This window comes from Podarcis muralis, chromosome 5 (assembly GCF_964188315.1).
Source record: "Podarcis muralis chromosome 5, rPodMur119.hap1.1, whole genome shotgun sequence".
NCBI lineage: Eukaryota > Metazoa > Chordata > Lepidosauria > Squamata > Lacertidae > Podarcis > Podarcis muralis.
In genome coordinates, this window is record NC_135659.1 from 69,840,496 (window position 1) to 69,856,978 (window position 16,483).

The 16,483-nt window shown below is 41.3% G+C and overlaps 1 protein-coding gene across 4 annotated transcripts; it reads right to left on the minus strand.

The window, feature by feature from the left end:
- Positions 1–635: 635 nt before the first annotated feature.
- Positions 636–16,403, minus strand: DRAM2 (DNA damage regulated autophagy modulator 2). Of its 4 annotated transcripts, none has more exons than XM_028734689.2 (8): positions 16,263–16,403; positions 11,022–11,179; positions 8,713–8,780; positions 7,723–7,862; positions 6,722–6,899; positions 5,246–5,328; positions 3,503–3,595; positions 636–1,335 (listed from the first exon to the last, which is right to left on the minus strand). In XM_028734689.2, the coding sequence occupies exons 2-8, from the start codon at positions 11,150–11,152 to the stop codon at positions 1,228–1,230; spliced, it is 801 nt and encodes a 266-aa protein (XP_028590522.2). In that variant the 5' UTR covers positions 11,153–11,179; positions 16,263–16,403; the 3' UTR covers positions 636–1,227. The 4 variants fall into 4 exon arrangements, with proteins under 4 accessions (XP_028590522.2, XP_028590526.2, XP_028590524.2 ...); XM_028734693.2 differs by having other exon boundaries at positions 16,227–16,335; XM_028734691.2 differs by lacking the exon at positions 16,263–16,403 and adding an exon at positions 15,860–16,129.
- Between the last annotated feature and the right edge of the window lie 80 nt (positions 16,404–16,483).

The following is a 16,483-nucleotide window of genomic DNA, read 5'->3' on the forward strand; positions in this document are numbered from 1 at the left end:
GGCATATCCCAACTTGTCCTTCTCTCATAGAGTTGTAGAGTTGGAAGGGTCATTCGTCTAAACCCCTACAATGCAGGAATCTCAACTAAAGCATCCATGACAGATGGCCATCCAACCTCTGCTTAAAAACCTCCAAGGAGAAAGAATCTACCACCTTCCAAGGGAATTTGTTCCACTGTGAGAAAGTTCTTCCTGATGTTGGTATCTTCTTTCTTGTAACTTGAATCCATTGGTTCATGTTCTGGAGCAGAAAAAAGCAAGCTGGCTCTCTTACATAGATTCTAAACACCATCCAAATTTTGTTAAGCTGCAGGGGAAGTGATACCATCAGTAGTTTTGGAAGGAAATTTCCACATGTTGCTTAGCAAAGAGAAGGCTTCTGTTTGATTCAGAAATTCTACAAAGTAGTATGAAAATACAATTATGGGAGGAGCTGTGCAATGACTGTACCCTTCTATGTCTCCCCCCCCCCCCAACGTGGCAACCATGTTGTCGCTAACACGCATAGAACTCTCAAAATTCCAGGTGTGCCCACTGGCCCAGAAAGGTGGTTGACCCCTAATTTAACCTATACATGGAAATTTTTCAATCCCATCTCCTTTCGTGAGTATGCAGAATCATGGACTTCAGTCAGCAAACTTTAATCTGTATTTTATTATTCAGTTTATAAAAATCTAGAAGAAATGTTGCAGGCTGCTACTGGCAGTATTACTTCATATTCGGAATTGCATTGCTTTATGGGTTAATTAAAAATATTTTCACATAAGTGACAGATTTCATTAACAATCCTTCATCAATATTTGCATATGAAATGACACATTTTTACTGCTTGCACAGAATGTGCTAAATCTTAAAACACATTTATAGAGTTGTAGATGTGGTTGATGACAATGAGACAAGTAGGCATCTATCTTGTTAGTTGCATATTAAGACTGATGGCATAACTTAGTGAAATCCAACGGTGTCTGTGCTCAAGAGCAATGGCACTTCACTTTACTTAGGTGGCCTTCCAGGACAGATTTGGGGAGAGGATAGGGAAGTCCCATTGTGTGAGCAGAAGTGCACTCAGGCAACATTGGATTTTTAGACACAAAACCAACATAGGTTCATCAGATATTAAAAGCTAATGTTTGAGCCAAAGTTTCCCTTCTGACAGAAAAAGCCATTCTCTGATGGACGGATTCCACCTTTAGATCCAATTCATACTCATTCTCCATTGTTATCTTCTCATATATTCCCTGTGGTTGGCATTCCTTGGTCATCTGTTAGTAGCTGCTGATGTGTATAATAAAGATTGTGCCCATGCAGCAGTGCTTCTGTACGCAAAGAGATTTTCTGAAGAAGGGAACAATGGTGGAAAAGAATGAATATGGTCTGTTGATCTATTTTCGCAGAGCAACAACTGCAACATCAAACAGTTCTCCACTAGATCTTCCTTCACTGGGTGGTGATGGTGGAATTGATGGGTCTCACTGTTTTGGATTACTATTGGCTGTTGTTTTTTTACCATATTTTTCGCCCTATAGGACGCACTTTTCCCCCTCCAAAAATGAAGGGGAAATGTGTGTGTGTCCTATGGGGCGAATACAGGCTTTCGCTGAAGCCTGGAGAGCGAGAGCGGTCGGTGTGCACCGACCCCTCTTGCTCTCCAGGCTTCAGGAAGCTCTGCGCAACCTCGGGCTCCCGCGCCAGGCTCCCGAGGGTCGTGCAGAGCTGCCTGCGCTCCCAGGCTCGGCGCAGCTCCACGCGAAGCTGCGCCGGGCTCCCGAGGGTCGCACAGACCCGTTCTGGGGGCTGGGGTCGGGGGAAGCTCGGGCTTCCCCCGCCCCAGCCCCGCGCCTGTGGGGGGGGGAGATAAAAAATATTTCCTTTATTCCCCCCCCCCCCCAAAATCTAGGTGCGTCCTATGGGCCGGAGCGTCCAATAGGGCGAAAAATACGGTAATTCCAGAGGTGTGTGGTGGGATTTTTTTCAGCTCAATGGCTGCATTTCCTCATGGGGAACATTCCAGCAGCTGCATGCCAGTAATAGGTGGGCCAGAGGTAAAAGCGGGTAAAATAATGGATACAACTCTTACCTATTTACAGTAGGCTACATTCCAGCTATACAAGCCCCACATCTCTCAATCCACATAAACCAGAGGAATTAACACAGTTTAAGGACACATTCTAGCAAGGCAAAAGAACTTGAGGAGGGTATTGAGTAGGGCTGTGACAAGGACTGGATAGAGAAGCCTTGAGAGCTGTATCTAACCCACAGGACTGAGGTTCCCCAGCTATGCTACAGATGTACCTGGAGGGATTTTGTTGGAACACTTAAACCAGGGGTGGGATACCCGTGGTCCTCCAGATATTGCTGAACTCCCATAATATCTGACCTGTGGCCATGTTTGCTGGGGAGGATGGAAGTGGGGAGTCCAATGTCATCTGGACTTCCTACTTGCCTTAAATAGACATAAACAGATATGGCAAGGAACTAAAGGTGTCCTAATTCTCAAAAAAAGGCTGGTGGTGGGGAATCACCCTTTAAGGGGAAGGTAGGGTATAAATTCATCAAATAGAATAACATTCTGAAGTGCGTAGCAGAAATGAATTTTTTAATGGTTTTCCATCACTAAATCCAGTGATCCTTGAGACACTTGTAAAGAAAGGTTTCATGCATTGCTTTGTAATTTGGTATTGGCTCATAAGCAAGGATTTTACTAGGAGCTAAGTGCCCATGCAAGTCAGAAGCTGGCCTCATTATGAGCATAAACTTGACATTTATCAGTGTATCTGAACCAACCTCAAGAAGACATAACAAAACGAAGACCATACATAGCCTTGTTGCCAGAGTCCTTCATGTACACAGTCTTATCTAGAAGATTTACTACGTAGCTGAACTCTTGGTTATATTGAATGGCAAATTGCAAGACTGCATATATTCTTGTCAAGTTCTTTGTGACTACATACATGCCTTGTGTGGATTTTATTTTGAGTCATAATACCAATTGCACTGGGACATTCAGTGCATATTATACTTTCATTGTATACAGAGTTGTGTTTGTTTTCATAAGCAAGGGAGACAACACGGACAAAATGTTGTTCTTCATGCTTAAAAACAGATTTCTGAAAAAGGTAATATTGCAATGCCAGCCTCTGAAAGTAAAATATGCTTGTATGAAGTGTTGTTCTTTTTTCTCTTGTAGCTCAGAAAAACAGCCATTTTAATTTCTATGCTCCATCTAGTGCATATACTGTCTTAATAGTGGCCATCTAGTGTATACACTGTCTTAATAGTGGCCAGTCATGTACGTCAAAGAGGGAGTTTACAGATCAAAAGCCACAAGTTTTTAGCATGGGGTGATATTTACCTTACATGATTTGCCATGGAAATTCACATTTCATATTATCCCATGAAGTGCCTTCCTTGTTGGGTTAAGCCACCCCCCAAAACTTCAGGATGGTTAAGAATATATATTATCGCTTAGAAGTTATTCAACTAAAAACCTGCATTGGTTTACCTGGAAGTCACGAATATAAGTAAGGAAAAAGCTGAGGAAAGAGAAAGCCAAAGACCACTCAGAGACTGTGCTCATGATGTGAAAAGTGTAACCCTGTAGAAGACAAAAACAGATTTCTATGAGAATACATCTTAGTGGTGAAAGATCACTAATAGCAATTAAGTGACTGTCAACAAGTAGTCAAAACAAGAGGGAAGTTTCAGCATGCTCAGGGGAACTCCACAGATTGCAAAAAAGGTATGAATTGTTTTTGAAAAGATGAACACAAGGGGGCAAACCCTATAAAAACAGCTCATGGATGACTAGGCATGCTCAGTAGGCATAGCGTTTACAGTAATAGTTGGAAAAGAAAAATGGAACAGATGGGGATGAGTTGAATACTGTATTTAGAGGAAATTAGGATGGGGGGGATGAAACCCTGAATGCAAACCACCCTTTTACAACTGGGGATACACTGCAGCATTTTGTTGCAGGTTGCTCTTGTTCCTTCTAAAATAGTGTCATGGATAATACGTGTATGGAAAGTGTGTTGAGGGCTGATTTTCCCATAGCCACTTATTTGGACAGTATACAGAATGGCAGTGAATGAGTTCTGATTTGCGCTCCATACATTTCTGTTTTGTTATTTCCAGGTTCAGAGGCAATAGGCCAGTGAATAACCATGTTAAGGAAGAATGCTGCACCATCATCTAGTGCTATGTGAATGAGCCTAGGTTCCTCATTCATATAGCACTAGACACTAGCTTTTTCTTTCCCTTAACTGTGGTTTGTCATTTCATCCAAAAAGCTAAGTAAGGTTTGTTAATACTAATTACAGTTAATTTCAAAATAAGCCTCCTTCAAATAAAGATATATCGTGTTAAAGCTAACCATAGTGTGTTGAACCACAATTCACAGTTCAGACAAAAACAGGCCAGAGTTAAGGAAAGCAAAAGCCTCACTTCCATGTGAAAGGAAGGGAAACATGCAAGCCTAGGAGGAGGCTACACTTATTCATGTAGCATAATGGGAAGAAACCCTGTTTGAACAAGGGATTTACATGGAATCTTATCAAACAGAGCAGGGTTTAACCCCCACTAAGCAGTTGGGGGAAATGGCCGCATAGCCCAACTTTGACCCCCCTGGTGGGTAAAGACTGGCTCGTGAGCTGGAGAATCTCCATCCCCGCACTTAAACCATGGTTTAGCACTATAACTGAAGATGGTCAATGCCATTTGCTGAAGAGTAACTGGGGGCTATTACCTTTATACCCTGCTTGTGGGCATCCCACAGACATCTGGCTGACCCAACTGAGCTCTTCTTACACATTTCTCTAGACTGGACTGGCATGAAATGGGCTGCAATATTTATAGAAAATGTGAGAAATACTTGTCTCATACTATTTTTAGGGTTATGTTTGTTAATTTATGTGCTACTTTGTAGGGGGGGGGGGAACGGTTCAAAGAAGCTAGCAAATTGGCAGAAGCTCAGACAGGGCAACTTTCATGCAATCTGGTTTCTAACTTTCCAGGTACCTTCTGGTTAAATAGTCAAGCCAACAGTGGGTTTTGAGCTCCCTATATCACCACTGCCTTTTGTATGCCCTGGTAATTTTTTACTGTGACTACTTAGCTGTTTGTTTCTTAGGGTGTGTGTGTGTGTGTGTGTGTGTGCATAGCCCCCCCCCCCCCCCATATATGCTACAATGCAGAGGACAAATTTCCATTGTTTCTTCATCTTTTCTCATAAGAATATGAAACTTACGTTCTCCTGGGGGTCCCAATGCAGCTTCTGTACTAAACCTGTTCCACACAGGCCACTGTACAAAATGACTGAAGAAATAAACACTTTTAGCAGGTTAAGGAACATCCATGAGGCATATGGAGCACCCTCGCTTTACATTCATCCTTGCTTGCCCTTATTTGCTTTTTCTCTGATCTAGGGGCTCTCTGGTTTATTGGCTGACTCATAGCAAGAAATAGAAGAGATATTATTTTTCCTGGTATGGATCTTCCGTTTTGCTGGTCTCTTCAGTTTGTCCATGTCCTTTAAAAATGTGATAACCATAAACTGACCAAATGCCTCAGCTGAGACTTAGGGAGCAGTCCAAATCCAAGATCTGCCAGGATGAGTGAAGTTTGGAACAGGTGTATCTCTGGGCTGAGCCTAAGCTCAGCCGGCTGAAGACCCGCATACTCTTCCAGCCAGCACTGGAATGAGTCCTGAAAAAGTTGTGTTCTGTGGAGAGCCAGAAGACTTGCCTCTTTTCCAAATTCAGCTCAGTCGCATGACTTAGCTGCTCAATGGTAAATTTACTTGCAAAACGGGTGGTGGAAGACAAACTCTATTTAAAGACTTGTTTTCCCTCTTCAGGCTTGGGCTCACTCAGTCCTACTCCTGAATGGAGTTTGGAATAGGAGTGAATTAACAGCAGCATAATTTACCCCAGTGCAATTAACACTGGCTTCCGACAGGTTTGATTGCTCTCCCCATCAATGCCAACCAGAATATTTTTCTTACCTCTTGTGAAATGTATACCAATATAGTTGAGATTTAGAGACTCACAAATGGATTTCCTTTCAAATACCCCTAACATCTGCTTTGCACTTTCAGCATTTGAGAAACCATTCAACTTTATCTTAGTCATTTATTTACAAAATAGATTTGCAGCCTAGTCCCTATGCAGAGAAGTATGAATACATTCAGCATGTTTTTGAGTAGTAGCTGCAGGTTGTGACTGTGATGTGCAGGAAGGGAGGTTAACCATTTCTTTCTGTGCTGCAATCCCTATGAAAATCCCTATGCTTTATTTTTCCTGGGAGGGAGGCTGTAATTGGCACCAGTGGCATCAACATAATGCTGTTATACAAATATATGATGCAGCTGCATTTCGAATCCTACGTATACTTAAATAAGCATCACAGAACTGGGAAAGATGCAGAAAAAGAACCAAAACTTTCTGAGGGCTTGAGAACCTTCCATAGAGGGAAAGACTAGAACATTTAAAACCTTTGGTTTAGGAAAAAAAAGTCAGCCGGAAGTAAAATACTGGACTAGATATACCTTTGGTCTGATCAAATAGGGCTCTTCTTATGTTCTTATACTAACACCCACTGAAGTCACAGAGACTTCCGAATAAAACATGGATGAGTTGAACTGCAGTCTTGTGTTCACATTCTACTATTTGAATATAAATTATACATGTTCACTGTTTTAATGACATTTCACCACAAAGGATACTACTCACTATGCTGGATGTACACCACAGCAGAACTGTCAGTCTGATCCAAAAAATGCCCTTCCCATGAATCGCTGGTTGCATCTTGTAGGAAAGAACTGTTTGAACCAGAATGTAAATGGCTCCTATTCCAAACGTGAGACAGGCTCCGGTTACATGCATAGAAAATAAAGTGCTTTTCTGGAGGAAAACAACACAGGTTTCAAAGCTGGTTTGACCAAGTAATATTTGAAAGCTGAACAATTCAGTCAATAAACTGAGACTTTAGAGGGGTGGCTCCCAAGGAGAATTCATATTTTCAAAAAAAATGTGGTTTGATAGCAAAATCATATAGCTATTTTTTACGTTTGTCTCCCAGACTTAATTGATGTTTTGTATTTTTTACACTTAAAACATTTTTACCCTACTCTTTAGTGGAAAATAATAGTTTACATGCTAGCTTTTCTCCAGGAAGCTCAAAGTTGCACACATGTGGTTTCCAGATAGTCTCTCACCCAACTACTGACCAGACTCAGATATGTCTAGCTTGAAGGTTGCTGCATTATGTGTGTCTAGAACTCTGATAGCACAACTCTTAGAAGGTTAGGCTGAGAGACTGCAACCAGACCAAGGCCATCCAATAAGCTTTGTGCCTGAGCATTTCATTTCATTTCTTAGACTTATTAGTCACTTGTCACCTGAATATCTCCAAGCGGCTTACAGCAAAAAAGATAAATTTTGCTTAACAAGTCAGGTGTAAATATTGAAATTCACACCAATAAAACAAAACAGCATTAATTGCTACCAAGTAAATGTACAGCAAGGTCATGGCAATCGTACAATTGTGGCCTGACAACCAAAGCCCAATTGTAAACACAAACCTATTATGAGATGAAAAATGGTGTTTCATGTGCATTCACTACCCAAATTTATGCTGGAAGACAATCAATAGGTAACTTCTCTGGAGGAAAAAAAAAGCCTATCATATCCTATATTCCAAAACAATTAAAGATGAAGTACAAACCTGGAAGTTTGCAATGACGCAAAGCCCAAAGCAACTAACTGTTCCTAACACAAAGCCAGCTTTATTTAACTTGAAGATCTTGGGATTGTCAGGATTCAAAGCATCAACTTGTTTGTATCGGACATACATGGTTGCCATGCCTGTGAATCCAAATACAGCACAGTAAGACTATGGTATAAAAGACTGCCATTGGAAGAAGCCAAGTATAATTGGTGGCCACCTAAAACTAGCTGTCAGGTACTCAAAATACAATAGGAGGGGAAAAAGTCTGTGAATGCAGCCCTGAGGGCAGATGAATTTTACTTATATGACGTATACTTTTAGAGTAGCCATATTAGTATGTTGCAGCAAAAAGAACAAAGATTATCATGGCATCTTTAAATGACTTAACAAATTGATTAGGGTAGAAGCTTTCATGGATTTGTTCACTTTGTTAGATGCATGAAGTATTCTCCTGCGTTATAGGGATATATTCACATGGTTTTGCAGGAGCAAAATTGTAAACAGTATGATCAGAAGGAAATGAAATACAGGAAGCACAAAACAGTGTTAATCATATATTAAGAGAGAGAATTCCCAAACAGTTGTTTATAACAAACATCCTGGCATTGGTATGGCTATTAACTATGTAGTATCTCAAAACCCTTTGTCTTACACCTTAACACATTTGTAAGTTTTTAAGCTGTCACAAGATTCTGTGTCATATACAATTACTTGCCTACTATGAGACAGGCAGATTTAGCAGGATTATTTATGGAATAATGAATAGTCAATAATCATATTGCCACCTGTATTTGCCATGGAAATCTTTAAGAACAGTTGTTGTGGTGTCCTTGTCTCGCTTCCATCAGTGCACCTTTTCCACATGACAAGGGCATCTCAATAGCTATGCTACAGAGACAGAATTCCTTCCCTCTGGAGTCTCACAAAGCCTAAGTCTAAGCATCTTTCAGAAGCCTAGGATTCTTCCCCCCCCCCCCCCGTACTTACCCAAAAGAGCAGCAATGTTTAACATTATCCCAAACAAACATCTTTCAGGGGGTGTTGTTCCTGTGTCACTGAAAGAAAAGCAATGTAAGATACAGTGACTCTAAAACTCACCAAATGGGAGACATTTAAATTTTTAAATACCAATTTGTAAGTATCAAGAATAAGCAGAAGATGGAGAAAAAATACAACTATCAAAAGGGAAGCAACCAAAAACAAATCCATGCCCATGTAGTACTTGAGGCATGATTCATTTGGTTTTTGTATTATTTCAAAATGCATAGAGTAAGTTTTTAATGCTGGAAAATCTAGCACAATTATTAAAGGAACAAGTTTTTTAAAGACTTATACAAGGTTGTTTGCCAAATATAGAGCCATTTATTTGTTTGTTTGTTTGTTTGTTTGTTTGTTTAATACAGCCAGCTATGCATGGCTAAAGTTTACCAACGTCTGACAAATTTTCTGACTCCAAGTCATTTAAGAATTTCAATACACGAATAATGGCAAAGTTCTAAAAGGCAAAGTGCAGTCTTATCAGGCTGCCTATATGCCATGTATTCACCCAGAAACAGAGACCTGTACCTCCACCCAGTTACAAATTATCTGCTGAAAATATTTGCTAGTAATCCTTTCTCTTGCTTACAGCATGCTGGATCTCTGATTTTTAACACTGCCCAGTGAATTACACAAGCCAGGAGCAGGAAACCTCAGGCTGGCAGGCCAAATGTGGCCCTAGGCCACAACACTTCACTGGCCTTGCTTCACACTCCAACAATTTTTGCCAGGCTAGGATGTGGCCATGTATTCTGATAACGCCTCTTGCTTTTCTGCATGGAGATACAGAGGGGTGTGTGAGTATGTGCAGAAACTAGCCTTTCATTGCTCAGCCTCTAGTTTTGCCTAACACTAGCATGTGGTCCTTGAAAGGTTGCCCAAAAGGGGATGCAGCCCCAGAACTGAAAAAAGGTTCCCTGACATCAGGCATGACAAGGCCTAGAAATGGATAGCTCAGTTGGTGAGAGCATGGTGCTGATAACACCAAGGTTGCAGGTTCGATTCCTGTATGGGAAAGCTGCATGTTCCTGCATTGCAGGAGGTTGGACTAAATGATCCTCTGGATCCCATTCAACTCTGCAATTCTATGATTCTAAGGTTTATCTGCCACCCCAGACATAAGGCATTATGAATAATGAATCAAGGACCCTGAAAACATATGAAAGGGAAGAGTGTTCATATCAGCAATATGATTTTTCTTCAACTGAACACATTAGATTATTTTTTCTATAGTACTAATTTATTTATATTTATTTACATTATAGTGATATCCCACATTTCCTCCATGGAACTAATGGTGGAGTGCATGGTGCTCCCACTTCCTCATTTTATCCTCACAACCACACTGTGAGGTAGTGTAGGTTGAGAAGCAGTGACTCTGCAACACTCCCCCACTCCCACCACCACACAAGTTTTCTTGTAAATATGTATACTTATCCAATGGCGTTTAAAACTATATATTTAATTAAAACAGTAAGAAGCTCTTATGGATGTTTGGTTACAAGCGATATATGCATCATAGGAAAAATCTAACTGACCTGCTCTAGGACCTGTAGCTGGCATGTTAATGAAGAAAATGGATAACTCGGATGCAGGTTTCTCCCTGCCTCTTGGTTTCCAGTGATCACAGCAGCTACACCCACATTGCCTGGGAATAGCCAAATAGGAATCTGTATCTTAGTCAAAATGTGTATGCAGTTTATTACAGCTGCAGATTCTTGCAGTCTCCTATAGTTAAAACATGGCTGCAGGCAAGTTATAACCTATAACCATTTATTGATTTTGCCATACTCCCCTGTAAGGAATTGGGAAGTATACGAACTTCACCTTCCAGCAAAGCCGAGGGGAGAGGAACACGTTTTTCAGCATTGTTAGATAGAAATGAAAGAACTTTAAATTGGTATGCATATGACTTTTTTAAAATTAGGAGTTCCATACCCCCCAAATGGGGTGTGTGCTTTCCTATGCAGTGATATTTTGTTATACAGTGGTACCTCTGGTTACGAACTTAATTCATTCTGGAGGTCCGTTCTTAAGCTGAAACTGTTCTTCTGAGGGACACTTTTGCTAATGGGGCCTCCTGCCGTGCGCATGCTTCTGGTGTGCGATTTCTGTTCACATCCTGGGGCAAAGTTTGCAACCAGGAGCAGCTACTTCCAGGTTAGTGGAGTTTGTAACCTGAAGAGTTTGTAACCTGAAGCGTTCATAATCAGAGGTACCGCTGTATGTAACAATGCAATAGTAAAAGTCTTACTGACCTGATGTAGGGCACCAAAGGGTCAACATGATGTAAGACGACTGCAGTAACGTATGAAAACACAAAGGAAGCAGATGTCCAAATAACGAGGGCAGAAGGCAAGATGCTCAGACCTTGCTGAAACCACCACATCTCAAAATCATCTTCCAAGTCCAAACACTGAAGAATGAAGAGATACCATTAACTATGTTTTCTCTTCCCCTTCCTTGCCCTTAAAAGCAAACAATTCTTTTCGTATGCAGTCTTCTTTGTGTTTAGAAACACACCCAGGCAAACAATTTTACTGACTCAAGACTTTTGTCCCGAGAGATTAGCTTGTTTCACTTTCCGTGCCTGCACTGCAATACCAACACAAACCAGGAAACAGAAAGTTATTGCAATACAGAAGCTGAATGGAAACTAGAAAGCAGAAATGTATTTTGAATATGTGCAAGACTAATTTCTTTTTAGAAAAAGGAGATGGGGGCATGGGAAAGAAAGAATCTAATAAACAGTGTCAAATCTTCCTACTTTTCTTGGCTGTTTCATCTCTTGGCAGAGATATAAAAATGATCACTGTTTTACCAATTATGTGCAATATCGTAAAAGCATAAAAGAGATGGATGGCATGACAGCAAATTCCACATACAGTGAAAAATAATCTTCTAATACACAATGGGAACATATGAAAACCTGCATAACTGTTAAGAGGATTTAAAAAAATCAAGTGCCATGACTAAAGACTGGAAATAAACACATTAGAAAAGAGCAATTATTGTTTCCAAGAGAGGAGCAGGCTGATACTACTTGGAATAACCTGGGTCAATCTCCACCTAAAGTTGGAGAAAAAATATGGGCATGGTAAAAGTGGGGTCCTTTTTTATCTAACTGTGAGCATAACTTCATGTTTACACAGTAACAACAGCAATCCCAGCCTTAGATATTGGTTTATCCAGCTAATGCTGCTCAGATTTCTGCTTAAAAATGGACAACACAGTGTAGGGGAGCATCAGTGGGCTTGAAAAGAATGCAGCTCTTCCTTTCTACACTCCATTATTTGGTAATGTGCTGGAACCATCTAGTTTTATCCTTAATATTCTTCTGAATCTGTTCCAAGCTCTAAAACAGGGGTCAGCAACCTTTTTCAGCCGTGGGCCGGTCCACCGTCCCTCAGACCATGTGGTGGGCCGGACTATATTTTGAAAAAAATAATGAACAAATTCCTATGCCCCACAAATAACCCAGAGATGCATTTTAAATAAAAACACACATTCTACTCATGTAAAAACACGCTGATTCCCACACCATCCGCAGGCCAGATTGAGAAGGTGTTTGGGCCACATCTGGCCCACAGACCTTAGGTTGCCTACCCCGGTCTAAAAAATATTTTGTAAGAATATTAATTTTAATATTACCAGCATGCTGTTTTTATTTATCCAAGATAAGAATTTAAACAGGGAATCCGATTCATTCCTGTTTGAAGCCTTTCCACTGCTTTGTATTTTTGGAGTAAATGATGGTTGAATAGCACTGGACACTGCTAATTGATGGCAGGGAACAATTGGGACTATTTAACATTTCTTAAGCATTAACAGTGTGTGGGGGCTCTATATGGGCCTCTGACTATTCTCAGGTAGACTTCTGCAAAAAGGCTAAGTAATTCTTTTAGATGAGAAAAGCATATATTATTGGATTCCTCATATCCCGCAGCAGCACGTGTCCCACAGAAAACAGTTATCACATTCAGCACCAGAGACAGAGAACATTCAGAAGACCTGTAACATGGTTGTGCTTTCCTGGATTTCAAACCATAGATTGTAGGTAGATATGTTCAATTTCCAAATTCATACAAGTACATGAAAATGTGGTACATGGCATTGTGGGCAGAATTCAGTTTGCTGAGAACCTCACCTTTCATTTTAAAAAGTGTTTCCTTCCCTTGTGGTTGTAAAAATAGGACACAAAGTATGTGAGCGATACATGATGAGTATCAGGTCGGTGGGGGAGTATTTCCGGGGGGGGGGGGCAGAGTTTTAATGCCTTGCATGGATCTTTACACTTCTCCGTAAGAGGTTGAAGTGGACTACATTCTAATCTGAAAAAAATCTATAGATTACAGAATTACCGTAAAGAGTTTAACACAGCCACAGAATTACTCTAATAGTGAACATGGAAATCTTCTCAGTGGCTATTCCAGCGGGTCACCAGTTACATAACTTTTAAAAATAAGTACTTTAATTTGTTTTCCTCTTCCCTTTTCACTCCTTTTCCTTTACTATCATGTCTACTGTAAACATTTGGGCAGTTTGTTAGCAACTGTACATCACTTTAAAGTGTTAGAAGTTGTATAAATTATAAAGTAGTAACAGAAACAATTAGAATTTGGCTTAGGTCTTATCCTATTCCCCTATTTGCTTTTCATATCAGCACTCTACTTTGTCAGGGCCACTGACCCCAGGTTACAATGGTGAAACCTGCTTTTTGACTTTGATCTGATGCACCTATCTAAGGACGGAAATATATGTTGCAAACACATAATATCCAGAGCTGCTTTCCAAAGGGAAAAACTAGATGCAGGAGAAAGATTTGAAGCGGAGAAATGGCGAGGTAAGGGGAAAGGGGCTGTTAAAACCTCTCTCTACCTACCACTTATTCCCTCCACACCAATCACCCTTCATTCAAAGCCACTTTTCCTTCCCCCAGGTTTCCATACGCTTGCATGCAAAATGTAGCCAGGTCGTAATATGGCAGTTTCTCTTTTAACCATCATGTGAACTCCAACCACCTAGCTTTGAATATTATATATTTTGAAAATACCAGGAATCCTGAGAGCTCACTGACAATTGGATCTATTGGGAACAGAACACAAATCCTCACTTTCCCACAATGGAAAATCCCCACATATCCTTAGGTATGGCATTCTAGTTTGGCAAATAAGCTCTCGCCCCTTTCTGCTATCAACACTTGGACTCAAGAGCCTATTAATTCTATGAACAGCAGGATGTCCATTCACAAAAATACTGGTCATACCACCTACCAAAAACACTTATCATCAGTTGGAACTGTCAAATGCAACTACAATTTCTACCATTGTGTGGTGAAAGGTTTATTCTAGCTGGAGTACTTGATCATTACACTTGATATGCTGAAGCCACAGGAGTACTGTGCATGCTGTTTTTAGCTCACAAAGTCTAAATAGAAAGTAATCAGGGACCATAGCACAACTCTTTGGCTGTAGTGGGTACTACTAAGCTACTTCCCCATGCACGCCACAGCTTAGCAATACAACTCATAAGGCAAACAGTTTTATGTAGGATGTAGCTTAAATCAACTATGCACAGAGGGCCAACAAGGATCAGAGTCTCAATGTCTATGATAAAATTCCCAATTCTGTTGGGTATAGGAAAGTTTAGGGTATAGGAAAGTTGAGTTATTGGGAACAGCGACAGGATTTTATCATTTTAAACTGTTTATAAAGTTTCTATATTGTAAGGCTTCTGGGGCTCCACTTTGGGCATAAATTTGATAAAATATTTTATTTTCCCTGAAATAAGTATGACACACACAACATAGTGTGGAACTGCAGGTGTTAATGCAGATTTCAAGATACGGGAGATAGATTCTGATGAATGTGGATGTGTCCGACTCTATGAAAAAGGAAAAATAGGAGTTTCTGAAACTAGTTGCAAATAAAAAATACTGATGAACTCTGGCAGTAGGTCACATGCCATTCATGAGAAAGGGTTGCAACATTTGGGACATTTTCATTTAGAGAAAGGGAAGTAAGAGGTGGCATGGTGGAGAGAGAAAAGTTTGCTTCCTCATAACACTGGAATTTGTGGACATCCAGTGAAGCTGGAAGTTGGAAGATTCAGGGCAAAAGATAAGAAGCACTGTACTTATTCATGTGGCACATAGTTAAACTATGGAACTCACTCCCACAAGAGGCAGTGACGGCCGCCAACTTGGATGGCTTTTAAAAAAGGATTGGACAAATTAATGGGGAATAAAGCTAACAGTGGCTACCAACCACTATGCCTATGCTCTGCTTCCATGATCAGAACAGTATCCTTCTGAGTACCAGTTGCTGCAAACTACAGGAGGGCAGAGTGCTCTTATGTTCAGGTCTTGCTTTTGGGTTTCCCACAGGCATATGGTTGGCCACTGTGAGAGAAAGTTTCTTTAGTTATTGCCCATTTTTCTTTCTTGTTGGAATTGTCTGCATTTGCATCTTCAATATTTCACTTTTAAGAAACATCCATCCATTTTGGACTCTCTTCTCTTTGAGTATTTCAGACTATGGAATCTCACCTGCATCTTTAAGTTACAATGGATAAAAATTAAACTCCTTTTCAACATTAAAAGCTGCAGTATTTAAGCTGTATATCTATAGTAGGAAATTCGGTTTCTAAAAGTTCCATGGCTCCCAGATTTTAATTTAAACTGATGTTGCTATTAGTTTATTCTTCCTCCTCAGCTATTTCATTGGTTCAAAACAATAAAAAATGCCACAAGAACAAAAAGATTTGTGGCTTTCTAGTCAATAAAGACAGCTTCAAGCTGGACAGGACTGCAGAACATAGCACAGAGCTAGTGCCCTACCCTCTAAGAGTGCAAAGAAGGGTTCTTCCCAGCACAGTCATTCGATTACAAAGCAGAGCCCAACTAATTTAGGAGACACAAAAAAAGCCTTCATTGGGGCAAAACAAAGGCATAGTCATAATGATAATTTCGTCTTCTCAAATGCGGGAAGTCATCCCTCAAATGGGAACGTCTCAACGTCTGCATAAAAAAAAAGCTACCAGAAAGTTACCATTCTCGGGCAAAAGAAAAAACTCCCTGAAAAATAAACACTCTTACCAGCCACCAGCTCTCTTTTGGCTGAGGAAGGGGACAACTGCAGTTGCTACCTCTCCCTCCACTTTCCCGACTCGTGTGCCTTTAACAGCTACCAGAAGTTCAACCGGGGGGGGGGCGGGTATTCTGCGTATGGGGCTGTGTTTAATGGGGAAACTAAATCCGTTGAACGTCTGCCTGCCATACGGCTGTTAAAGCCACAGCCCCTCCCTCTCTCTCGGGGCGGGGAGAAGGTGCCCTTGGCACGGAAGAGTCGTTTTCATGCGACCCTCCTGAGGAGAAGGAGGAGGAAGGCGGGAGGCAGGCGCGCTCCCTTTCCCCGCCCGCGGCACCTGAGGTGACCCTGTCCCCCTCACGCCAAAGTACACACTTTGATATTCGACCCTCCAGGGAGGTGTTAATTTACCGTCTCGCTCTCTCCCTCATCTCGCTGCTCCAGCCGCCTCCTCTCTGAGGGAGCTCGTGGGCGGCGCGGGGGGCGGGGGGGGGAGCAGCGAAAGGGCGGACGCGAGAGGAGGAAACGGGTCAGGGGCGGGCGCGCGCTACGCTCCCTCCTCCCTCAGCCAACCCCCGCCTTCCCTTCCAGGCGCGTCCCTGGAGCCAGCCAAGCAGCCTGCCGCCGGCCCG